Here is a 27,637-nt window from a genome sequence, read left to right on the forward strand (position 1 = left end):
AGAGGTCATTGTTCAGGTCCCTCTTCAGCAACGGAACAAGGGTTATTATTCGAACCTTTTTGTGGTACCGAAACCGGATGGTTCGTTACGGCCTATTCTAAATTTAAAATCTTTGAACCCTTATCTCAAGTAGTTCAAATTCAAGATGGAATCTCTGAGTGCTGTCATTTCAGGGCTGTCGGAGGGGGAGTTCCTGGTGTCCCTGGACATCAAGGATGCTTACCTCCACATTCCAATTTGGGCGCTGCATCAAGCTTATCTCAGGTTTGCGCTGATGGACGATCACTATCCGTTCCAGGCGCTGCCGTTTGGCCTCTCAACAGCACCAAGGATCTTCACCAAGGTGATGGCAGAGATGATGGTTCTCCTCCGCAAACAGGGCGTGAACATAATTCCATATCTGGATGACCTCCTGATCAAGGCGTCATCCAGGGAGAGGTTGTTGCGGTCCATTGCACTCACGACACAGTTGCTCAGGAAGCACGGTTGGATCCTGAATCTTCCGAAGTCTCATCTGGAGCCGACAAAGCAGCTGTCTTTCCTGGGAATGATCCTCGACACGGAAGTGCAGAGGGTATTTCTCCCGGCAGAGAAAGTGTTGGTGATTCAAACAATGGTCCGGGATGTCCTACGGCTTACCCGGGTATCGGTTCATCAATGCATACGCCTTCTGGGGAAGATGGTTGCCGCCTACGAGGCTCTGCAGTACGGCAGGTTTCATGCTCGACCTTTTCAACTGGACCTCTTGGACCAGTGTTCGGGCTCTCACCTACACATGCACAAGAGGATACGCCTGTCTCCGAAAGCCAGGATTTCACTCCTCTGGTGGCTGCAACTTCCACACCTTCTGGAAGGGCGAAGGTTCGGAATTCAAGACTGGATCCTTTTGACCACAGATGCAAGTCTAAGAGGTTGGGGAGCGGTTGCCCTGGGGGAAACCTTTCAAGGACGATGGTCGGATCAAGAGTCACTTCTCCCAATAAACATCCTGGAACTCAGGGCCGTTTACAACGCCCTTCTGCAAGCAGCACACCTTCTACAGGATCGGGCTGTTCAGGTGCAGTCGGACAACGTGACCACAGTGGCCTACATAAACCAACAAGGCAGAACGAAGAGCAAAGCTGCCATGGCAGAGGTGTCAAAGATCCTCATCTGGGCAGAAAGGCACGCGGTGGTGATGTCGGCAATCTTCATTCCAGGCGTAGACAACTGGGAAGCAGACATCCTCAGCTGACACGATCTCCATCCAGGGGAGTGGGGCCTCCATCCGGAGGTGTTCGAGGAGGTAACCGGTTGGTGGGGGGTTCCTCACATAGACATGATGGCCTCCCGCCTCAACAAGAAGCTACGGAGGTACTGTTCCAAGTCAAGAGACCCACAGGCAGTGGCGGTGGACACACTGGTAACACCTTGGGTGTTCAAGTCCGTGTATGTGTTCCCTCCACTTCCTCTGATACCAAGGGTTCTTCAACTCTTGAGAAGAACGAAAGTTCTGGCAATCCTCATTGCTCTGGACTGGCCAAGGAGGGCTTGTACGCGGATCTGCTGGATCTTCTGCTGGAAGATCCACGGCCTTGACCTCTTCGGGAGGATCTGCTTCTGCAGGGGCCGTTCGCTTATCAAGACTTACCGCGGCTTTGTTTCACAGCATGGCGGTTGAACGCCAGATCTTAGCTCGGAAGGGTATCCCGAGTGAGGTCATTCCTACCCTGATACAGGCCAGGAAGGGGGTAACGTCTAAGCATTACCATTGCATTTGGAAGAAATATGTTTCTTGGTGTGAGGCCACGAAGTTTCCGGCAGTGGAGTTTCAACTTGGGCGTTTTCTCCTCTTTCTACAGGCAGGGGTGGATATGGGGCTGAGACTGGGCTCCATCATGGTCCAGATCTCTGCTTTGTCCATCTTCTTCCAAAAACAATTGGCTGTTCTTCCTGAGGTTCAGACCTTTTTGAAAGGGGTTCTGCACATCCAGCCTCCCTTTGTGGCACCTACAGCTCCATGGGATCTTGATGTGGTGTTGCAGTTCCTACAATCTGCTTGGTTTGAGCCTCTACAGGAGGCTGATCTCAAGTTTCTCACGTGGAAGGCGGTCACCTTGTTGGCCTTGGCTTCTGCACGACGCGTGTCGGAATTGGGGGCTTTATCTTGTAAAAGCTTCTATCTGATCTTCCATGAAGACAGGGCAGAACTTAGGACTCGTCCACAGTTCCTTCCTAAGGTTGTGTCGGCTTTCCACATAAACCAACCTATTGTGGTGCCAGTGGCTACTGACTCCTCAATTACTTCAAAGGCCTTGGATGTGGTGAGGACTTTGAAGATTTACGTGAAGAGGACGGCTCGTCATAGGAAAAGTGACTCTCTGTTTGTCCTCTATGATCAAATGAAAATTGGATGTCCTGCTTCTAAGCACTCGATTTCATGCTGGATCAGGTTCACTATCCAGCATGCTTATTCCACGGCAGGATTGCCGTGTCCGAAATCCGTAAAGGCCCACTCTACTCGTAAAGTGGGTTCTTCCTTGGCGGCTGCCCGGGTTGTCTCGGCGATACAACTCTGCCGAGCAGCTACTTGGTCTGGGTCGAACACATTTGCCAAGTTTTACAAGTTTGATACTTTGGCCTCTGATGACCTCAAGTTTGGTCAGGCATACTGGGAGCTTTGGTACATCCCCATGGTACTAATATGGACCCCGGCATCCTCTAGGACGTTAGAGAAAATAGGATTTTGGTTATCTAAATCTGTCTGTAGAGGATGCTGGGCGCCCGCCCAGCGCTTCGTTTCCTGCATTGGTTTATGGTTCAGTGTTACCTGGTTCCTAGGTAAGTTCTGTGTTATTTACTGTTTCAGCTGTTGCTGGGTTTTTCCAGCATGTTGGCCGGATTTTCATGTTTGTGTGAGCTGGTATGAATCTCGCCACTATCTGTGTAATTCCTTCTCTCGAAGTATGTCGTCTCCTCTGGCACAGTTTTTAGACTGAGTCTGGTAGGAGGGGCATAGAGGGAGGAGCCAGCCCACACTATTAAACTCCTAAAGTGCCAATGGCTCCTGGTGGACCCGTCTATACCCAATGGTACTAATATGGACCCCAGGATCCTCTACGGACTACGAGAAAAGGATTTACCGGTAGGTAACCAAAATCCTATTTTCCACTCATTTTCAGTCTATTCTGAACACCTCACAATATTGTTTTTAGGCCAAAAGGTTGCACGAGGTCGCTGGATGACTAAGCTAAGTGTCACAAGTGGGCAGCGCAAACACTTGGCCCATCTAGGAGTGGCACAGCAGTGGCGGACTGGATGGCAGTTTTAAAAAATAGGCCCCAAAGAGCACATAATGCAAAGAAAAAAAGAGGTACGACGAGGTAGCTGGATGACTAAGCTAAGCGACACAAGTGAGCGGCACAAACACCTGGCTGATCTAGGAGTGGCACTGCAGTGGCAGACAGGTTGGCAGTTTTAAAAACTAGGTCCCAGGGAGCACATAATGCAAAGAAAAAAAGAGGTGCAAGCTAGAATTATCTTGGGCCCTCCCACCCACCCTTATGTTTAAACAGGACATGCACAGTTTAATAAACCCAGCGACAGGTGGTCCCCCTGGAAAAAGCTTGCCAAGTTTTCTGAATCATAGCTAGCTACAAACATACCACCTTCATATTCGATGACTTTTCACATTATGAGAAGAGGCAAGAGGAAGAGGACGGTGTCAAGAAGGTGATTAAAAATTAGAGCGGCACATGCAATCAGGAACACCACACAAGCTTTCACCTCTACTCCTATATTGGTGTGGAACAGAAAGGACTTCAACCAAGCAACTATATCATTATTAATGACCACATTACTTGGCAAACTGAAAAACTAGGAGCCAAAGCCTCCAAAATTGTACTCCCTTGTCCATTTTCAGTGATTAAGATAATCTCAGATTTAATGCTGGGATGCAAATACACTGGTGTATACCACAGGATCAAGATTGGATATTGTCCCCTCCACTGAGTCTGGAGACTTCTTTTGTTTATCACAGCTCCCAGTTACACGCATGTGAACGCATTATTGTCTTGTTTATTTTATTCATATTTTATTTTTAAATAAAGCAGCCCCTTAGATATTTTAGCAGCCCCTCCTGAGCCCCCACAGCAGCCCCGGATAAGGCAAGTTGAGTTCGGGTGGGTTCGGTAAAGTACTAAGCACGACTGTGCAGTGAATGTTTTGGTTATTGAGCCCCTGCCCTAGTGGAGCTTACTACTCTACAGTCCAAAGTCATTTCATACTATAAGTAGGACTGTGGCCGGAAGCAATGCTAACCTCTGTGCCCACAGCATGCCTCAGCCTGGAAAGCCAGACATCTTCCTGGCTGTAAGCCACCATGAAACTCCATACTGGGCCTTATTCAGTAACTGTTTGTGCCTCACAGGAGCTCCTGGTCCATCTAGTGCTGCAGTGCAATGGAAAGCTGATGCAATGCAAGATCACTGAAGCTCTGTTCGTCTAACACCGCAAGGTCTTGCGATAACCCTACGCAGCCTTTAGGAAAAGAAGATCCCTGTACAACAAATGCGCATCTTCTAAATACATAATCCCAAAATGTAGAACTTCAATAATAAATCAAAATTAAGGTTGACTAATTGGAGCCATTCATTTGAGTGAGTTCCTAACATGAAATACTTGAGAAGAACCTCTCTCTAATGCTTCGGCAGAAAATATGACTTTTACCTCTCCAGCAGTTGCGCTGGATTATGATTCAGTCTCTTGTGAGTCACACTGACTTTGGCCACAAATGTGGTCTCTCCCCACTTTATTTAAAAACACTTTCAATTTCCACCTTTGCAGCTAGTTTTCACAAATCTGTTTGTGATTTTGAAGCTTGTATCATATCTGCTCTAGGCTTTCATTTAAACCTAGGATCAAGTACAGCAGCACCCCTGGAATTATACGGCAGCACCCCTGGACTTGTACAGCATAGGCAGCACCCCTGGAGAATTACACAGCACAGCAGACAGGCAACAGCACTCCTGGACTTAAACGGCAGTGGGGCAGCACCCCTGGAATGATGTGGCAAAGAAAAGACGTGCAAGATGGAATTGTCCTTGGGCCCTCCCACCAACCTTTATGTTGTATAAACAGGACATGCACACTTTAACAAACCAATCCTTTCAGCGACAGGGTCTGCCACATGACTGTTGCTGAAATGAGTGGTTTGTTTGGGCCCCCACCAAAAAGGAAGCAATTAATCTCTCCTTGCACAAACTGGCTCTACAGTGGCAAGATGTCGTCCTCATCCTCAGATCCCCCCCTTCTGTGTTTACATCCTCATCCTCACAGAGAAATGCTATTCAAACAAACAAACCACATCATGTAGGCGTCAGTGGACTGCTTACGCTATTATCCAAAGTTTCTGAACTGGACAATGCCTTATGATGAATGCGCTGCAGGTGACATATAAGGGAGGATGTTCCTAGGTGGTTAACGTCCTTACCCCTATTTATTATGAATTGACAAAGGCAACAGATGGCTTGACACTTGTTGTCCGGATTTGTGGAAAAATTATTCCACACTGAAGAGGTGGCTTTGTTGGTATTTTGCCCAGGCATGACAATGGGCTTTTTCACCCATGGCCAACAACTGTCTCCACTAGTGCCTGATTCAAACAAACCACATCTCCATCAGAATCCTTATCGTCAACTTCCTACGCAAGCCAGCTACACCCATATCCTCCTCATCTTGGTGTACTTCTATAGTGACATCCTCAATCTCAATATCAGCAACTGGACTGGCGGTGCTCCTCCCAGCACTTGCAGGGGGTGTGCAAATGGTGGTAGGACCCTCCTCTTCCCTTACAGTGTTGTGAAAGTCAAGCCTAGACATCGCAACCACGGACAGTGCCAGCACCCCTGTATTTTCACAACACCTCTGTAATTTTACAGCATACACGACAAGGCCAGTGTACATTTATTTTCACTGCACCCCTGAATTTTTACAGCATACAAGACAGGGCCAGTGTACATTGATTTTCACTGCACCCTAGAATTATTACAGCATACAAGAGAGGGCCAGTGTATATTGATTTTCACTACACCCTAGAATTATTACAGCATACAAGACAGGGCCAGTGAACATTGATTTTCACTGCACCTTGTATTTTTACAGCATACAGGGCCAGTGTAATGTTATATTAACAGCAGCACCCCTATATTTTACAGCATACAGAAACAGTGTGCTTTTAATTTTTAACAACTCCACCCCTGAATTTTAACAGCATACAGGGCCAGTGTAATGTTATTTTAACAGCAGCACCTCTATATTTTACAGCATACAGGAGCAGTGTGCTTTTAGTTTTCAACAACTGCACCCCTGAATGTTTAGAACATACAGGGTCAGTGTAATGTTATTTTAGCAGCACCCCTATATTTTTACAGCTTACAGGACCAGTGTGCTTTTCATTTTTAACAACTGCACCCCTGACTTTTAACAGCATACAGGGCCTATGTAATATTATTTTAACAGCAGCACCCCTATATATTACAGCATACAGGAGGACAGCTACACCCATGTACAGCTGCAGCACCCATAACAGCACATGAAACAGAAACACCAGTGACAGCCAGGACAACACCCCTAACACAGCACAGGTACACCACAGTGACTGCAGCAGCACCCCTACAGAGCACACACTAACACCACCCGACGCCACCACCCACAGAGAGACAGAGATCTGTCTCCCTCACTCTCCAAGTCTGGAGTGAAAATGGCAGCGACGCGTGGCTGTTTATATGGAATCCAAAACCCATGAGAATCCGACAGCGGGATGATGATGATGTGCCTCGTTCTGGTTTCCGAGTCTGGCGGGAAGTCCCAAGCCGGATTCAGATCCGGGCTCGGAATGGGATATTCGGGGGGGTTCGGTTCTCTGTGAACCAAACCCGCTCATCTCTAAATTAAATATATAGGTTTTGTAGGTTTAGCTACCCACTCATTCTGCTGTCTGTTGTGAGTAGTTCAAATCCTCCCACGTTTTTACTTATAATATATATGATTATTTTGGATCTGTCATTTGCTGGGTCACTAGCTGTTGTGCCCGGTGTTGCAGGTTTTTTTTTATTGCTCTACCTTTATTCTTTCCCTGGTCTCTCTCTGCTCTTTTGTGAACCAACTCTGTATCTTTGCCTCCTTCTGCCCCCCTTTCTCTCCTCTGTCTCTCTCCTCCTCTATCTTGCTGGCCCCCTTTCCCTCTGTTTCTCTCTCTCTCTTCCTCTATTACTTTTCTCTCTTTCCCCCTCTTTTTTAATTTCTTCCCTCTGTGTCTTTTAGTCTCTGGTGGGAGGAAACTGCTGTGATTGGTGGGCTGTGAAGAGCACCTGCATGCAACCTCTGCTCCTGACCGCACATGTTAGATACAGACATTTTAGTACATTATATTATAGCTATATATACAACACATATATTTAATAATAATATTTAGAAAAGGCAGTTTCTAGGTGTAGTAGTATTAGAAAAAAGTGACCACACGTAAATAAATGTGTGGATTTGTAAGAAATGCAAGTGAAATATAGGCATATCTGAATATCTTGACACCTGTGTACTCCTGGTCATTGATGGACTACATCAGCAATATCACCATATACAATGATAGGCGCAGCAAACATACTTTAGTATGTTCTATAAAGGGATTTAGTAAACACAACTTATAAAACATATGCTATTCAGCATACATCAAAAATGAATAAAAATTGCTTATCTGGTTAAATATGAGAGAATGCAATTTAAATGATGGTATCCAATGTATTATCTGTGGAATCTGTATGTTTTACCGGCAGACGGGATACCGGCTGTCAGTATACCGACAGTGGCATCCCATCTGTCAGAGGCTAAGCAGTGAGTCTCCGTCCGGGCTCATGGCGCTCGCCACGCTTTGGCCCGGTGGTTTGCTTCACTCGCCACAGGTTATATTCCCACTTGGTTGGTGGCATGGACCAACCAGCTGAGTCGGAATACCCTGCTGAGGTCAGGATTCAGTCCGGCAGTATTCCACCGGCTGTCGGGATTCCGGCATTGGTCTCCTGAACGCCGGTGTTTTAACTGTGTCCCTTAGCTCAATGTACAGTACTATATTGTAATATGTTATTTCACGGTACTCATGTAAAACCTGTATCTACACTTCTAGCATGGAAGTGCATTTTTGGTGGATGAAGTTCAGACAGGAGGTGGATCCACTGGTAAATTCTGGGCCCATGAACATTGGGGGATCGATGACCCAGCTGATGTTGTTTCCTTCAGTAAGAAAATGATGACAGGAGGTTTTTTCCATAAGGAAGAGCTCCGGCCGGATGCAGTAAGTAATCATAGGGACTAATAATGACAGTTGTCATCCATAACTGTAGCAAGTAAAGCAACAAATAAGCAAAGAAAAGGTTTTCTCTTCTGTGTTTCTCGTTGTTATGCTGAACCAGTATCTCAGTGAGAGCAAGTGGGAGTTTGAGGAGCATTAAATCCTGCATAATAGTCATTGGTTGGCAAATGCAAACATCTAGCCTGGTTTTAGTAACTTTGGGGCATTGTATAATACTAGGTGATAAAAATTAATAAAATAATCGCTTACAATAATAAAAAAAGAAAAGCGATTTATATTGATAGTGTTAATGCCTTAGGCTATCGCAGTGGATGAGCCCTGGTCACCCGTGCAGTCCAGAGAATGAAAAGTTTCTTGAATACATTTCATATACACCTAAAGCTCCTTTTTTCCCTAAAGTAACTGTAATATATCCCAGTTCGTATGACTTCTGCACAAGTAACTATCCATTCCCTCTGAATGCTTATATGTTCTCCTATGTTGGTCTATAGACCGGTGCCCAAAACTGTATTCCAAATTTATGTAACCAGTGTGAAACTGGCCACACATCTGCATGTCAGTGCAGCAAACTAGTCACCATGGACAGGGGAGGAGCCAACTGCCCGATAGTCGGATCGTCTCTATACACTACATGATGTTTGGGTGGATCGAGTAGGTTTTATAACCAAACCAAATTATCGAGGTAACTTTTCAGCTGTAACATTCAATACCATTCACTGAAAGATAATAGTTGAGCCTAGTCATTTAAGGGAGGTATTCAATTAGGTCTGTTTTTTTTCACCTAGGAGGAAAAGCTTGACTTTTTGCTATTTTTAGGGCAAATGGGGATTCGCCCTATTCATTAGCAGGGCCATTTTTTTGACTAGGCGAAAAATTCAGCAGGAGCAAAAAACGTGGATCGGCGAATCCACAAGTTTTCTCACCTGCGCCGGTGAAAACGCAGGCCATTTTCAATTATTTTGAGTCATTTTTCGCTAATGCCTTTTCACACAAAAAATGGTGAAAAGGCATTGGGGAAAATGCCCTAAAAAAGGGCGTAAACAGGCCGCAATTGAATATGCAGGGCAGCAAATTCAAGAGCTCCGAGATTACCGGTGCTAATTGAATACCCCCCTAAATTGGCTGGTTTGTGCAATTATCATGCTGTGTATGGGCATCTTAAGTCTAACTAGTGACTTACATGAGGTACAGTAATAGTATATTTGCCTGTATGCATCTGTGTAGTTGTGCATCTCTTTATATAGGTCCCATCAGTTTCTCCCCTCTAAAAGCAGAAGCCTCACAAGTTAAGAGCTTTAAAATAGTAATTACACACACTTAACACAAGATAGTGCTTATTCCTACCTGCCAAGTATGGCAATTCTGTTTTTGTGTGATAAGCTAGTCCCTGCATAATGGAAAATGTCAGTCAGATTGAAGAAGATAAGACTGCTTAGGCTGTGTATATATTGTTAAGCACAATCCATCATTTCAGCATGTTCTTGTCAGTGTATGTGCTATGCTATATATAAATAAAAAAACAGAGGGCTTCAACTACAGCTTAAAGTCCTAGGTAATACATAAAACATGCCTCCTCTGTTTAGCCCAAGTAAAAGAGTGTAGTATCTTAAGAAAGTTCTCTTCTGTTTAGTACAATTTAAGCTAGGTACACACTGGCGCGATGTCGTGCCGATATGTCGGTTCTGGGCAATTTGCGGGTGACCGCTGTCGCTGGTGACGTTGATAGGTGTGATGTGCTGCACATCAAACTTAGCTATAACACTAGCGACCACAGCACATGTAAGGAAGGAAGGAGCGATATGTCGCTCCAACCGTCATTATCTCGTTCAGTGTGTAAACAGATAACGATATGTCGGCCCTTCATGTCGACGTATCGTCTGGATACACATTGCATCAGTGTGTACCCAGCTTTAGAAGCAAAGCACTACCTGGTTTAGAAAGTCAGTTGGGAGAGTTACAAAAAACTGTATGTGGGGCATTCATGGAAACTGGTGTGAAGGAAGAAGGTGGTGTAGCCATGACTACCAGATTCCAACAGTCATTTTTTAAGTGCCATTATAAGAAAGAAAGCAAATATGTGTAATTTCTATTGGGCATTCTGTGTTTTAAATGGATGCACACACTATCTGATAGCTTTGAAGCCTCCACCATTGGTGCTTTCTTATAGTTTCTTCAACTATAAATGTATTTAGAAATCAAATAATGGACTTTATACCTCTCAATATTCATACTTGCAAATTTGAGATAAAATAAAGTCCACCTCCGATTTACTCAAAGCCCAGCCTTATGTGCCGCAACTTGACAACACCTATCCCACTTTCATACAAGCCATATCTCTTTATAGATCTACAATAAGGGGCTGTTCTGTTAATTAGGATAGTTGGGAGATATTGTATTTAATTTTTTATTTCTACAAAACAGGCTTAAATAGTATTTAGATGTAGGTGTCAGTATGTCCCTTACAAAATAATTGGCTTCATATGTGCAGTTGCCTTTACTTATTATTTTTTGCAGCATAATTAAAATGAATATATGAGTGAAGCTGGTAATATAATATTTTGTTTAAAACTAAAACAAAACCTTAACAAATCTGTGCATGAATGAGGCATATGATGGACTGTTTCTCTGAAGGCCTGCATACATCAGCAATCACAAAAAACAATCTATAGATTCTGAGATTTTTTCTCAGATTTAAAGATTTTCCAATTCACCAATCTGTGCCCATACATTACAGATATTTTCAGTGATTTGCAGATAATTTTCAGCAAATACAGATCTTCCAATCTTGAAAGGCTCATCAGCTCTGCAAATCTGCTGATTGCACCATACACTAGCAATCTACAGCTCTAATTGATCTGTGAAATGCAACATGTTGGACAACCTGATTTAACAATCATAGTCGCCTTTTGGTTGAATCCGCGATCTGTGAACCCCATACATTGCAGATTTATTTGCACAATCATCTGCAAAACAGCAAATTACGCCAATCGATTGCTGATGTATGGGGGCCCTTAGACAAGTATGACAGAATACTGACCACCTGACTCTATACATAGATATGCTACAGCACACTGCTACTGTTTATACAGTGTAGCTATGGACCTCATAAAGCATAGCCTACACTGTTACAGTGTCATTTTCCCAGGCTAGCCAAAATACTCTGGGCACTTGAATGGGGAAGGCACATATAAAACACAGAGGCTGTGTTTATTTCCATTGATTAATGGCCAGGCAAAGGTTAATTTGTCATTCGTTTTTCTGATAAACGGCACTATAGGATTGTGTCATTACCTGAAGAAATGTTAGCTATTTTCCACATCATTTTTGTTTAGCGTCTGTATTAATTCAACAGTTTAAGGCCCGCAAACATCAGCGATCTGAAATCCACAATTTGATGATTTTGCAGTTTGTTCCACAATTGTTTGAATACCCAATCTTGCAGTCTGCACCCATACACAACCGATATTTACCAGTGATATACAGATTTTTGTTTACTTCACATTGGAGCTGCAGATTGGGAATGTGCGTATACACCACCTAGGGGGATATCCAATTAGCCCCGGTTTTTTACCTGGGCTAATTGTCCCGCCGGGGGCTATCTAATTAGCCCCGATAAGCCGCGGCACGCGCCGGCTTATCTGGGATTTTGTTTCGCCTGCCTCCGGCAGGCGAAGCAGAATCCCCGGAAACAGGACGAAAACCGGGCTGTTTCACCCGAAAACACACAGGTTTCACTGAATCTGTGTGTTTTCGGGAGAAAATATTTTTTTTTTTACACGCGATTTAACAGGATAGCCTGTAAAAAAGAAAAACCGTGAAACATCAGAAAAAAAGTCAGATAAACGGTCGAAAACTGCCGTTTTTCGGACCCAATGTTTTAACGGGGATAATTGGATATACCCCCTAAATGTAATCTCTATAGCAGTGATTGACATCGGTGGAAGAATTGTAGGATCGTCCGAACGGTCACAGAAAAGACTGATCACTGCCATACTTTAGCAATCGCAAGTCTGATCCATCGCACAATCTGTTGGACAATCTGTGATGTCGATTGCGATCACTTTTTGATCGCAGTCATCTATTGGGGAATCTCATACATTTACAATGGTGTGGGGCAATCCTCAGAAAATCATCAAATTGTCACAATCCATCGCTGATGTATTGGAGCCTTTAGTTGAAGTACTGTTTATTAATTGTACTATTTGTAAATAATAATTTGTATTTATTACAAGCCTTTCCGAATTTTCAACACCTGGCTTGGGGAACCATCCAAAACACTTCTGTTGGCTGAAGTTATAAATGTAATCAAGCGTGAAGATCTTATCAACAACGCTATCCAAACTGGAAAGGTTCTTCTAGATGGACTTCTCGATTTCCAGGTTACTGCTCAATTTATTTGTATCTTTGTAACTTGTTTTAATAAAAAAATATTTTCTCAATGCATTGCTAATTAATGATAGATTTATAAATAAATGTATAGTTCCTATTATATTAGCTTAGAGTTAGTAAAAAAAAGTGTAGGATGAGAAATGCCTTCGAGGTGTAAATAGGATGAATATAAAGGTACAGAGTATTAAGAGTATTAGTAAAGCTGGCAAGGTGATTGGAGAAGAGCATTTGGACATATTGGTGATTGACATTTTTAGGAAAATGGCTTTCCCTACTCCTGTTCAGTAACTGGTAAATCTGTTCTAGGTCATGAGGTCACAGGGGGCTGCCATGGTACCATTATGTTGGCATTCATGGTTACAGATGTCTGTCACAGAGCTGTTATGTGATGTTACTACAGGTTGACTTTACTTTGCTAGAAATACTATGTGAAAGGCAGAAAGCTAGACAAATCTTTATGGGGTTAATAGAGGTGCTTACAGAAGGTTTTTTTGGAATCACAGTGGTTATTAAACAAAATAAAAATGTATTTTGGATATGAAAATGGAATTATCATTAAGGAGTGACAGAGGAACTAGAGATGAAAACGTGAGAGGTGCAGCTGAAATAGGCTTGGTGGTTTGGAGAGGAAACAGGGTTGATTGTGGGAAACCATTATATTGTCCTTGCCACACTGTTTCCAGGTGGAATACATACGGGAGATTGTCAGACGGGATGCCGGCTGTCACTATACTAGCAGTGGCACCACATCAATATAAATCTCAGCAGCGAGTTCCCCCGCGGGCTTACTGCGCATCGAGCCTGGTGGCGAACTTTGCTCACCACAGGTTATATTCCCATTCGGGTGATGGCATGGACCCATCACCCGAGTGGGAATGCCAGACTTTGGTCGGGATTCCGGCTGCCGGCATTACCCCGGCTGTCAGGATTTCGGTGTCTGTAAACTGAACGCCGGGATCCAGACAGGCGGTATATTAACCGCATCCTGTCATGGCTTATATGTATCCCTTATACACTACCTGTCAAAGATAGCCAAGTGGATTCAGAATTTTGGTCTGGAAATATTTAATTCAGCACTTAGATATCCCTTTCTGAAAATGCCCATGAATGCAGAGGGTCAGAACCAGGAATTCACTTTTTGTCAACAGTGTCAGACCCAATGTAAACATTGAAATGTAGCTGCTTTGTCTGCTATTAATAAATACAATTTAATTTGGTGATAAGTGCTGACAATAATGGAGATAGCTTAGGAGGGCCTCTCATTGTTAATATATAAATAAATATATACCCCTAATTCTGTGACCACATCAAGCTTTGTATAATCTGGAGTACCAGGAAATAAAATGTTGGTGTAATTTTTTTTATTTCTCTAACGTCCTTGAGGATGCTGGGACTCCATAAGGACCATGGGGAATAGACGGGGCTCCACAGGAGATAGGGCACTTTAAGAAAGCTTTGGACTCTGGGTGTGCACTGCCCTCTATGCCCCTCCTCCAGACCTCCGTTTTACACTGTGCCCAGAGCAAGATGGGTGCACTGCAGAGAGCTCCCCAGAGTTCTCTGCCTAGACAGGGAGCACTGCTGGCAACAGGCTCCCTGCATCGAGGGACTGAGGAGAGAGGAGCAGACCTTCTTGTCAAAGATACGCTCTGCTTCCTCGGCTACTGGACACTATTAGCTCCAGAAGGGGTGAACGCAGGTTCTTACTGGGCGTCCTCCCCCAGAGCCGCGCCGCCGTTCTCCTCACAGAGCTAGAAGTACAGAAGACAGAAGTCGTCAGGCGGCAGAAGCCCTCAGCTTCACTGAGGTAACGCACAGCACTGCAGCTGTGCGTCATTGCTCCCATACACCTCACATACTCCGGTCACTGTAAGGGTGCAGGGCGCAGGGGGGGCGCCCTGGGCAGCAATATAAACCTCTGCATGGCAAAAAGACTATATACATGTACAGGTGGGCTCTGTACATGTATATAAAAGAGCCCCCGCCATATTTTACTAAGTTTGAGCAGGACAGAAGCCCGCCGCCGAGGGGGCGGGGCTTCTCCTTCAGCACTCACCGATGCCATTTTCTCTCCACAGCACTGCTGAGAGGAAGCTCCCCGGACTCTCCCCTGCTTGACACACGGTGAAAGGGTGCTTAAAAGAGAACGGGGGGGGGGGGGGGGGCACATAATTGGCGGTTTACATATTATACAGCGCTGCTGGGGAAAAACATTTTGTGTTGGTCTCCAGGGTTATTGCGCTGGGGTGTGTGCTGGCATACTCTCTCTCTGTCTCTCCAAAGGGCCTTGACAGGGATACTGTCTTCAGGAAAGGGGTTCCCTGTGTGTGAAGTGTGTCGGTACGCGTGTGTCGACATGTTTGACGAGGAAGGCTCGCTTAATGTGGAGGGGGGAGTGCTTGAATGTCAGGTCGCCGTCGGCAACGCCGACACCGGAATGGGTGGATATGCTGAATGTCTTGAATGCAAATGTCAATCTATTGCATAAAAGATTAGACAAGGCAGAAGCTAGGGATCAGTCAGGTAGCCAGTCCATGCCTGTCCCTGGGGCGCCAGGTCCTTCGGGGTCTCAGAAGCGCACCATATCCCAGGTCGATGACACAGATACCGACACAGATACTGACTCTAGTGTCGACTATGAAGATGCAAAATTACAGCCGCAGGTGGCTAAGGGTATACGGTACATGATTATTGCCATTAAAGAGGTTTTGCATATTACTGAGGAACCCCCTGTCCATGACATGAGGGTACACATGTATAAAGGGAAAAAGCCTGAAGTCACTTTTCCATCCTCATTTGAATTAAGTGACTTGTGCGAAAAGGCTTGGGAATCTCCGGATAGGAGACCACAAGTTCCCAAAGGATTCTCATGGCGTATCCTTTTCCACAAACTGATAGGATACGCTGGGAATCTTCGCCAAAAGTTGACAAGGCGCTGACACGTTTGTCCAAAAAGGTGGCACTGCCTTCTCAGGATACGGCTTCCCTCAAGGAACCTGCTGATCGCAGGCAGGAAATTACCTTAAAGCACATTTACAATCATTCCGGTACTATTGCTCGACCGGCTATGGCGTCGGCCTGGGTTTGTAGTGCGGTTGTGGCATGGGCAGATTCCTTATCTACGGAAATTGACGCCATTCAAATGACCATAGAGCATATCAGAGATGCTGCCTTGTATATGAGGGATGCTCAGAGAGACCTTTGTTTATTAAGCTCCAGAATAAATGCTATGTCTATTTCTGCTAGGCGGCTCTTGTGGACCCGACAGTGGATGGGAGATGCCGATTCAAAGCGGCATATGGAGTCCTTGCCTTACAAAGGGGTGGAGTTGTTTGGAGACGGCCTCTCGGATCTTGTCGCTACGGCTGGTAAGTCAAATTTCTTACCTTATATCCCCCCGCAGCATACAAAAAAGGCACCTCATTATCAAATGCAGTCCTTTCGTTCCAATAAAAACAAGAAGGTACGTGGATCATCCTTTGTTGCCAGAGGGAAAGGCAGGGGAAAAAAGCTGCACACAGCTAGTTCCCAAGAGCAGAAGTCCTCCCCTGCGTCTGCAAAGTCCACCGCATGACGCTGGGGCTTTCCGAGGGGAGGCAGATCTGGTGGGGGCTCGTCTTCGGTTTTTCAGCCACGTCTAGGTTCACTCGCAGGTGGATCCCTGGGCATTAGAGATTGTTTCTCAGGGATACAGGCTGGAATTCGAATACTTGCTTCCTCGCCGATTTTTCAAATCGGCTCTGCCGGCTTCCCCATCAGAGAGGGAGCTAGTGTTGGCAGCAATCCAAAAATTGTATATTCAACAGGTGATTGTCACAGTTCCTCATCTCCAGCAAGGAGAGGGATATTACTCAACCCTGTTTGTGGTCCCGAAACCGGACGGTTCGGTCAGACCCATTTTAAACCTGAAATCTCTGAACCTGTACTTGAAGAGGTTCAAGTTCAAAATGGAATCACTCAGGGCGGTCATCGCCAGCCTGGAGGGGGGGGGGATTGGATGGTGTCCCTGGACATAAAGGATGCTTACCTTCTTGTTCCAATGTTCCCCCCGCATCAGGCGTTCCTGAGATTTGCAGTGCAGGACTGTCACTACCAATTTCAGACGTTGCCGTTTGGGCTTTCCACGGCCCCGAGAATTTTCACCAAGGTAATGGCGGAAATGATGGTGCTCCTGCGCAGGCAGGGGGTCACAATTATCCCATACTTGGACGATCTCCTCATAAAGGCGAGATCTCGGGAGAGGTTGCTGGACAGCGTGTCTCTGTCCATGAAGACGTTGCAGATACACGGCTGGATTCTCAATATACCGAAGTCCCAGCTAGTCCCTACAACGCGTCTGACCTTTTTGGGGCTGATTCTAGACACAGACCAGAAAAAGGTTTTTCTTCCGATCGAAAAGGTTCAGGAACTCATAGCCATGGTCAGGAACCTATTAAAACCAAAAAAGGTTTCAGTGCATCATTGCACACGGGTCCTGGGGAAGATGGTGGCTTCCTACGAGGCCATCCCTTTCGGCAGGTTCCATGCGAAGACTTTTCAATGGGACCTCTTGGACAAGTGGTCCGGGTTCCATTTACAAATGCATCAAAGGATCACCCTGTCTCCCAGGACCAGGGTATCTCTCCTGTGGTGGCTGAACAGTGCTTACCTACTAGAAGGTCGCAGGTTCGGCATTCAGGACTGGGTCCTGGTGACCATGGACGCAAGCCTCCGAGGCTGGGGAGCAGTGACACTGGGAAGAAATTTCCAAGGTCTCTGGTCAAGCCTAGAGTCTTGTCTCCACATCAACGTCCTGGAGTTGAGGGCCATATACAACGCCCTGCGTCAAGCGGAGGAATTACTTTGGAGAAAACCGGTTCTGATTCAGTCAGACAATGTCACGGCAGTGGCTCATATAAACCGCCAAGGCGGAACAAGGAGCAGAATGGCCATGGCAGAAGCGACCAGGATTCTACGCTGGGCGGAAGGCCATGTAAGCGCGCTGTCAGCGGTGTTCATCCCGGGGGTGGACAACTGGGAGGCGGACTTCCTCAGCAGGCACGACCTGCATCCGGGAGAGTGGGGACTTCATCAAGAAGTCTTCGCACAGATCACGGATCGTTGGGGACTGCCTCAAATCGACATGATGGCATCCCGTCTCAACAAAAAGCTAAAGCGGTATTGCGCCAGGTCAAGGGACCCTCAGGCGGTAGCGGTAGACGCTCTGGTGACACCTTGGGTGTTCAGATCGGTCTATGTGTTTCCTCATCTTCCTCTCATACCCAAGGTGTTGAGAATAATACGAAGAAGCAGTGTCAGAACAATACTCATTGTTCCGGATTGGCCACGGAGGACTTGGTATCCGGAGCTGCAAGAGTTGCTCACAGGGGATCCGTGGCCTCTTCCTCTAAGGCAGGACCTGCTGCGGCAGGGGCCCTGTCTGTTCCAAGACTTACCGCGGCTGCGTTTGACGGCATGGCGGTTGAACACCGGATCCTAGCGGAAAAAGGGATTCCGGAGGAAGTCATTCCTACCCTGATCAAGGCTAGGAAAGACGTGACGTTAAAACATTATCACCGTATATGGCGGAAATATGTTTCTTGGTGTGAGGCCAGAGCTGCTCCTACGGAGGAGTTCCATTTGGGCCGTCTACTTCACTTCCTTCAAACAGGAGTGACTTTGGGCCTAAAATTAGGGTCCATAAAGGTCCAGATTTCGGCCTTATCCATTTTCTTTCAAAGAGAATTGGTCTCTATTCCTGAAGTACAGACCTTTGTGAAGGGAGTGCTGCATATTCAGCCTCCCTTTGTGCCTCCGGTGGCGCCTTGGGATCTTAACGTGGTGTTACGTTTCCTCAAGTCACCTTGGTTTGAACCACTCAAAACTGTGGAGTTTAAATACCTCACGTGGAAAGTGGTCATGTTGTTGGCGTTCGCTTCGGCAAGACGTGTTTCCGAATTGGCGGCTTTATCACATAAAAGCCCATACTTGGTTTTTCACGTGGATAGGGCAGAGTTGAGGACTCGCACTCACTTTCTGCCAAAAGTGGTCTCATCTTTTCATGTGAACCAACCTATTGTCGTGCCTGTGGCTACACGGGACTTGGAGGATTCCGAGTCCCTGGATGTAGTCAGGGCTTTGAAGATTTATGTGACCAGAACGGCTAGAATCAGGAAGACTGAAGCTTTGTTCGTTCTGTATGCGGCCAACAAGGTTTGCGCTCCTGCTTCAAAGCAGACTATTGCTCGCTGGATTTGTAACACGATTCAGCAGGCGCATTCTACGGCAGGATTGCCGTTACTGAAATCGGTAAGGCCCACTCCACTAGGAAAGTGGGCTCTTCTTGGGCGGCTGCCCGAGGGGTCTCGGCATTACAGTTGTGCCGAGCAGCTACTTGGTCGGGGACAAACACCTTTGCAAAGTTCTATAAGTTTGATACCCTGGCTGAGGAGGACCTCCTGTTTGCTCAATCGGTGCTGCAGAGTCATCTGCACTCTCCCGCCCGTTTGGGAGCTTTGGTATAATCCCCATGGTCCTTACGGAGTCCCAGCATCCTCAAGGACGTTAGAGAAAATAAGATTTTACTTACCGGTAAATCTATTTCTCTAACGTCCTAGTGGATGCTGGGGACTCCGTAAGGACCATGGGGAATAGACGGGCTCCGCAGGAGTGCACTGGCTCCTCCCTCAATGCCCCTCCTCCAGACCTCAGTTAGAATCTGTGCCCGGACAGAGCTGGGTGCATTTTAGTGAGCTCTCCTGAGCTTGCTAATAAGAAAGTATTTTAGTTAGGTTTTTTATTTTCAGAGAGCTTCTGCTGGCAACAGACTCTCTGCTACGTGGGACTGAGGGGAGAGAAGCAAACCTACTAACTGCGGCTAGGTTGCGCTTCTTAGGCTACTGGACACCATTAGCTCCAGAGGGATCGAACACAGGAACCTAACCTTGGTCGTCCGTTCCCGGAGCCGCGCCGCCGTCCCCCTCGCAGAGCCAGAAGACAGAAGCCGGCGGGTTGAAGCAAGAAGACGTCAAAATCGGCGGCAGAAGACTCCTGTCTTCATATGAGGTAGCGCACAGCACTGCAGCTGTGCGCCATTGCGCCCACACTAACCCACACACTCCGGTCACTGTAGGGTGCAGGGCGCAGGGGGGGGGCCCTGGGCAGCAATTGATTACCTCCTGGCAAAAAAGCAGCATATATACAGCTGGGCACTGTATTATGCATGAGCCCCCGCCATTAATTTTACACAAAATCGCGGGACAGAAGCCCGCCGCTGAGGGGGCGGGGCCTTCTTCCTCAGCACTCACCAGCGCCATTTTCTCTCCACAGCTCCACTGAGAGGAAGCTCCCCAGGCTCTCCCCTGCAGACTCACGGTAGAAAGAGGGTAAAAAGAGAGGGGGGGCACATAAATTTAGCGCATTAATCATATATACAGCAGCTACTGGGTAAACACTAAGTTGCTGTGTGATTCCTGGGTAATATAGCGCTGGTGTGTGTGCTGGCATACTCTCTCTCTGTCTCTCCAAAAGGCCTTGTGGGGGTCCTGTCCTCATATAGAGCATCCCCTGTGTGTGTGGTGTGTCGGTACGCGTGTGTCGACATGTTTGACGAGGAGGGCTATGTGGAGGCAGAGCAGGTGCAGATGAATGACGTATCTCCGCCGACGGCGCCGACACCTGATTGGATGGATATGTGGAAGGTGTTAAATGATAATGTAAACTCCTTGCATAAAAGGTTGGATAAAGCTGATGCCTTGGGACAGTCGGTGTCTCAGCCCATGCCTGATCCTACAGCGCAGAGGTCGTCAGGGTCTCAGAAGCGCCCACTATCCAAAATTGTTGACACAGATATCGACACGGATTCTGACTCCAGTGTCGATGACGATGATGCAAAATTGCAGCCTAAAATGGCTAAAGCCATCCGCTACATGATTATAGCAATGAAGGATGTATTGCACATATCAGAGGTCCCTGACAAGAGGGTTTATATGTATGGGGAGAAAAAGCAAGAGGTGACACTTCCCCCTTCACATGAGTTAAATGAGTTATGTGAAAAAGCGTGGGATTCCCCCGATAGGAAAGTGCTGATTTCCAAAAGGTTACTTATGGCGTACCCTTTCCCGCCAACGGACAGGATGCGCTGGGAATCCTCCCCTAGGGTAGATAAAGCTCTGACACGCTTATCTAAGAAGGTGGCCCTGCCGTCACAGGATACGGCCTCCCTAAAGGATCCTGCCGATAGGAAGCAGGAAAGTATCCTGAAGTCTGTTTATACACATTCAGGTACTCTACTGAGGCCAGCAATTGCGTTGGCCTGGATGTGTAGTGCTGTAGCAGCATGGACAGATAATCTGTCTGAGGAACTGGATACCTTAGACAAGGATACCATTTTACTGACCCTGGGGCATATAAAAGACGCTGTCCTATATATGAGGGATGCCCAGAGGGACATTTGCCTACTGGGCTCTAGAATAAATGCAATGTCAATTTCTGCCAGAAGGGTCCTGTGGACTCGGCAATGGACAGGTGATGCCGACTCCAAAAAGCACATGGAGATTTTACCTTACAAGGGTGAGGAATTGTTTGGGGACGGTCTCTCGGACCTAGGCCCTCATTCCGAGTTGTTCGCTCGCAAGGCGATTTTAGCAGTATTGCACACGCTAAGCCGCCGCCTACTGGGAGTGAATCTTAGCTTCTTAAAATTGCGAACGATGTAATCGCAATATTGCGATTACAAACTACTTAGCAGTTTCAGAGTAGCTTCAGACTTACTCCGCATCTGCGATCAGTTCAGTGCTTGTCGTTCCTGGTTTGACGTCACAAACACACCCAGCGTTCGCCCAGACACTCCCCCGTTTCTCCGGCCACTCCTGCGTTTTTTCCGGAAACGGTAGCGTTTTTATCCACACGCCCATAAAACGCCGTGTTTCCGCCCAGTAACACCCATTTCCTGTCAATCACACTACGATCGCCGGAGCGAAGAAAAAGCCGTGAGTAAAAATACTATCTTCATTGTTAAATTACTTGGCGCAGTCGCAGTGCGAATATTGCGCATGCGTACTAAGCGGAATTTCACTGCGAAGCGATGAAAATTACCGAGCGAACGACTCGGAATGAGGGCCCTAGTTTCCACAGCTACGGCTGGAAGTCAAATTTTTTGCCATATATTCCCTCACAGCCTAAGAAAGCACCGTATTACCAAATGCAGTCCTTTCGATCACAAAGAAGCAAGAAAGTCAGAGGTGCATCCTTTCTTGCCAGAGGCAGGGGTAGAGGAAAGAAGCTGCACCATACAGCTAGTTCCCAGGAACAGAAGTCCTCCCCGGCTTCCACTAAATCCACCGCATGACGCTGGGGCTCCACAGGTGGAGCCAGGAGCAGTGGGGGCGCATCTCCGAAATTTCAGCCACCAGTGGGTTTGCTCACAGATGGATCCCTGGGCTATACAGATTGTGTCTCAGGGATACAAGCTGGAATTCGAAGCGATGCCCCCTCACCGTTACCTCAAATCGGCCCTGCCAGCTTCCCCCATGGAAAGGCAAGTAGTGTTAGCGGCAATTCACAAGTTATATCTCCAGCAGGTGGTGGTAAAGGTTCCCCTCCTTCAACAGGGAAGGGGATACTATTCCACAATGTTTGTGGTACCGAAACCGGACGGTTCGGTCAGACCCATATCGAATTTAAAGTCCCTGAACATTTATCTGAAAAGATTCAAGTTCAAAATGGAATCGCTCAGAGCGGTCATTGCAAGCCTGGAAGAGGGGGATTTTATGGTGTCTCTGGACATCAAGGATGCTTACTTGCATGTCCCCATTTATCCACCTCATCAGGAGTACCTCAGATTTGTGGTACAGGACTGTCATTACCAATTCCAGACGTTGCCGTTTGGGCTCTCCACGGCACCGAGAATATTTACCAAGGTAATGGCAGAAATGATGGTGATCCTGAGAAAGCAAGGAGTCACAGTTATCCCATACTTGGACGATCTCCTCATAAAGGCGAGGTCCAGAGAGCAGTTGCTGATCAGTGTAGCACACTCTCAGGAAGTGTTGCAGCAGCATGGCTGGATTCTGAATATCCCAAAGTCGCAGCTGATTCCTACGACGCGTCTGCCCTTTCTGGGCATGATTCTGGACACAGACCAGAAGAAGGTGTTTCTCCCGGCGGAGAAGGCTCAGGAGCTCGTGACTCTAGTCAGAGACCTCTTAAAACCGAAACAGGTGTCGGTGCATCACTGCACGCGAGTCCTGGGAAAGATGGTGGCATCGTACGAAGCCATTCCCTTCGGCAGGTTCCATGCGAGGATCTTTCAGTGGGATCTGTTGGACAAGTGGTCCGGATCGCATCTTCAGATTGTCAGCGTCCGGGGTCTTACCGGAACGCTGGGGCCGCGGGGCGGGCTTCACGGGCGGCCGGGCAGCGGCGGTGGAGGGCTGCGGTGCTGGGTTCAAGGGTACAGGCAGCGGAAATGGCGTTGAGGGGGTCCGCTCGTGGCGGCGGGACTCCGCTGCAGCAGCTCGCTCTCGCTAAGCCGTTGCCTAGGAGACCAGGGGCAGTGAGCAGCATGTTGTCAGAAAAGGTCTGCATTACTGGGCGCCGCCATGTTGGAGACCAAGTTTCTGACATAATTCCTGTTCCTAGTTTTCCAGCCAATCCAGGGAGACTTCTTCCTATAAAAGGAGGCTGGTTTAGGACAGGGATGCCAGTGCTTCAAGTTACAACCCTGTTGTATTTGTTTTAGCCTGTGCTCCCAGGATTCCTGCTGTATTCTGGTACTTCTAACCAGTGGCGGATCTACACTTAACTTTTAGGGGGGGGCGGTTTAAGAATTATGACTCCTCCCCCTAATGATAGCCCCTCCCACTTAGTAATGCCCTTCCCGTTCGCTTCTAAATTTCCTATTGTTGCCATTACTAATAAAATGTTGCCAGTTAGTGGAGAGAACCCTGCGCACTGGTGATACAGACTGGCGAATCGCCATTCCTTCCATCAGGGGTGGTAGAGGCTAAATCAGTAGGGCAATTTAAACATGCATGGGATAGACATAAGGATCTCCTTACAAAGAAATAAGGATCAGATAAGGTTAGAGATAAAAAATAATGTAAAAAAAAAAAAAAAAGGGGCAGACTAGATGGGCCAAGTGGTTCTTATCTGCCGACAAATTCTGTTTCTACAGCACACAGAATGAGCCAAAATTCACATTATAGCACACTGTATGAGCTGAAATTCACATTGTAGCACACAGTTTGATCCAAAATTCACATTATAGCACACTGAATGAGCCGAAATTCACATTGTAGCACACAGTATGATCCAAAATTCACATTATAGCACACTGTATGAGCCGAAATTCACATTATAGCATGCAGAATGAGCCAAAATTCACGTTATAGCACGCAGAATGAGCCAAAATTCACATTATAGCACGCAGAATGAGCCAAAATTCACGTTATAGCACGCAGAATGAGCCAAAATTCACATCATAGCACGCAGAATGAGCCAAAATTCACATCATAGCACGCAGAATGAGCCGAAATTCACATCATAGCACACTGAATGAGCCGAAATGCACATCATAGCACACTGAATGAGCCGAAATGCACATCATAGCACACTGAATGAGCCGAAATGCACATCATAGCACGCAGAATGAGCCGAAATGCACATCATAGCACGCAGAATGAGCCGAAATGCACATTATAGCACACTGAATGAGCCAAAATTCACGTTATAGCACGCAGAATGAGCCAAAATTCACGTTATAGCACACTGAATGAGCCAAAATTCACGTTATAGCACACTGAATGAGCCAAAATTCACGTTATAGCACGCAGAATGAGCCAAAATTCACGTTATAGCACACTGAATGAGCCGAAATTCACATTATAGCACGCAGAATGAGCCAAAATTCACGTTATAGCACACTGAATGAGCCGAAATTCACATTATAGCACGCAGAATGAGCCAAAATTCACGTTATAGCACACTGAATGAGCCGAAATTCACATTATAGCACGCAGAATTAGCCGAAATGCACATCATAGCACACTGAATGAGCCGAAATGCACATCATAGCACGCAGAATGAGCCGAAATGCACATCATAGCACGCAGAATGAGCCGAAATGCACATCATAGCACGCAGAATGAGCCGAAATGCACATTATAGCACACTGAATGAGCCAAAATTCACGTTATAGCACGCAGAATGAGCCAAAATTCACGTTATAGCACACTGAATGAGCCGAAATTCACATTATAGCACGCAGAATGAGCCAAAATTCACGTTATAGCACACTGAATGAGCCGAAATTCACATTATAGCACGCAGAATGAGCCAAAATTCACATTATAGCACAATGTATGAGCCGAAATTCACATTACAGTACACTGAATGAGCCAAAATAATGCAGGGACACATACACTTTAGTTAGGAGAAGAGGGGGGAGACATGGAACACAGGCACTTTAGCTAGGAGCGGAGGGGGGAAACATGGAACACAGAGGGGGCACACACACACACTTACTTAAAGTTTGGAGGGTAGGAGACATGGCTGGCAGACAGTGACACCTGCTGCAGCCAGCAGCATGAGAAGTCGGATGGAGGCCGGGTGCCGCCGCGGCATTGGGAACGAGGTGGAGAGCGGGCAGCGCGGCGGGGGACGGGGAGAGAGAGTGTCCTGACGCGCGTACAGGAAGGAGGGGGCGTGGTCAGAACAGAGGCCGCTCAGCCGCTGTATGCGCGTGAGGACGCTCTATCTCTCTCCCCTTCCCCCGCCGCGCTGCACCGCTCTCCACCTCGTTCCCAACACCGCGGCGGGTCCCGGCCTCCATCCCGGTGCCGGTATGTGTAAGGGGGGCGTTCACCCTAATCGCCCCCCGCTAAATCCGCCACTGCTTCTAACCCTGCTTTGCCAGTTCTCAGTTGCTGCTGCAGTTTTCCCGTTCCTAGCCTGCTGCTGCCCGTGGAGACACTCTTGGAAAACCCGGTTCAGTAAGACCCTTTGGGCACAGATGACCCCGGGTCTCTTGCCTCGTCCTCCAAGCCACAGTCCGCAGTTTCTTGCTTCCAGCCAAGTCCTCGAACCACCATTCACAGTCCTCAGCTCGTTATCTCCAGCTTCATCTTTCAAGCCACAGTCTACAGTTCTCAGTCTCCAGTCACGACCCAAACTACTGTCCACAGTTCTCAGCTCCTCTACCGCAGTTTCATCTCATCGCAGTCCACGATTCTTGTCTTCAGCCTCGTTTAACTCTCACCCACAGTTCCACAGTTCTTTGTCTACGACCACGTTCTCAAGTCACCGTTCATCAACCTCAGTTTTCTACCTCTGCTCTGTACATAATAAATACTTTTCATTGACTCTCAAACTCCGCTTACATCCTTCATTGCTCCGTATCCCATGCAAAGGAACTATATCCAACCCCCTCATTTTGTTCATCCCCAGCCTGCTACCTCCTTAGGCAAGTCTCAACTGCCGGATCCCCAAACTTTGCTAGACGTGACACAGATGCATCGGCTGATCACCCTGTCCCCGGGGGCCAGGGTGTCTCTTCTGTGGTGGCTGCAGAGTGCTCACCTTCTCGAGGGCCGCAGGTTCGGCATACAGGACTGGGTCCTGGTAACCACGGATGCGAGCCTCCGAGGATGGGGGGCAGTCACTCAGGGAAGAAACTTCCAAGGGTTGTGGTCAAGTCAGGAGGCTTGTCTGCACATAAATATCCTGGAACTAAGGGCCATATACAACGCCCTGAGTCAAGCGGAGCCTCTGCTTCGCAACCAACCGGTGCTGATTCAGTCAGACAACATCACCGCAGTGGCTCATGTAAACCGCCAGGGCGGCACAAGAAGCAGAGTGGCGATGGCGGAAGCCACCAGGATTCTTCGTTGGGCGGAGAATCACGTGCAAGCACTGTCAGCAGTGTTCATTCCGGGAGTGGACAACTGGGAAGCAGACTTCCTCAGCAGGCACGACCTCCACCCGGGAGAGTGGGGACTTCATCACGAAGTCTTCACTCAGATTACAAATCGATGAGAACTGCCACAGGTGGACATGATGGCATCCCGTCTCAAAAAAAAGCTACAAAGGTATTGCGCCAGGTCAAGAGACCCTCAGGCGATAGCTGTGGACGCACTAGTAACACCGTGGGTGTTCCAGTCGGTCTATGTGTTTCCTCCTCTTCCTCTCATACCCAAGGTAGTGAGAACAATACTCATTGTTCCGGATTGGCCAAGAAGGATTTGGTACCCGGAACTGCAAGAAATGCTCACAGAGGACCCATGGCCTCTGCCTCTCGGACAGGACCTGTTGCAACAGGGGCCCTGTCTGTTCCAAGACTTACCACGGCTGCGTTTGACGGCATGGCGGTTGAACGCAGGATCCTAGCGGAAAAAGGCATTCCGGATAAAGTTATTCCTACGCTGATAAAGGCTAGGAAGGACGTGACAGCAAAACACTATCACCGTATATGGCGAAAATATGTTGCCTGGTGTGAGGCCAGGAAGGCCCCTACAGAGGAATTCCAGCTGGGCCGGTTCCTGCACTTCCTACAGTCTGGAGTGACTATGGGCTTGAAGTTGGGGTCCATAAAGGTCCAGATTTCGGCCCTATCCATTTTCTTTCAAAAGGAACTGGCTTCTCTTCCTGAAGTTCAGACGTTTGTTAAGAGAGTGCTGCATATTCAGCCCCCTTTTGTGCCACCAGTGGCACCTTGGGATCTCAACGTGGTGTTGGGTTTCCTGAAATCCCACTGGTTTGAGCCACTTAAGACCGTGGAGCTAAAGTATCTCACGTGGAAGGTGGTCATGCTATTGGCCAATGCTTCGGCTAGGCGTGTGTCAGAATTGGCGGCTTTGTCATGTAAAAGCCCCTATCTGGTTTTCCATATGGACAGGGCAGAATTACGGACTCGTCCGCAATTTCTGCCGA

The 27,637-nt window shown here is 47.2% G+C and overlaps 1 protein-coding gene across 6 annotated transcripts in view; it reads left to right on the forward strand.

Moving 5' to 3' along the window:
- ABAT (4-aminobutyrate aminotransferase) overlaps positions 1-27,637 on the forward strand; it is a 444,030-nt gene that overhangs the window by 382,506 nt on the left and 33,887 nt on the right. For all 6 annotated transcript variants that reach the window (XM_063934264.1, XM_063934261.1, XM_063934263.1 and 3 more), the window contains 2 exons: positions 8,156-8,323; positions 12,574-12,720. In XM_063934264.1, coding sequence (XP_063790334.1) covers positions 8,156-8,323; positions 12,574-12,720 — 315 coding nt within the window. The remainder of the gene's footprint in view (positions 1-8,155; positions 8,324-12,573; positions 12,721-27,637) is intronic.

The sequence above is a fragment of the Pseudophryne corroboree genome, chromosome 7 (assembly GCF_028390025.1).
Source record: "Pseudophryne corroboree isolate aPseCor3 chromosome 7, aPseCor3.hap2, whole genome shotgun sequence".
In the NCBI taxonomy this organism is placed as follows: Eukaryota; Metazoa; Chordata; class Amphibia; order Anura; family Myobatrachidae; genus Pseudophryne; species Pseudophryne corroboree.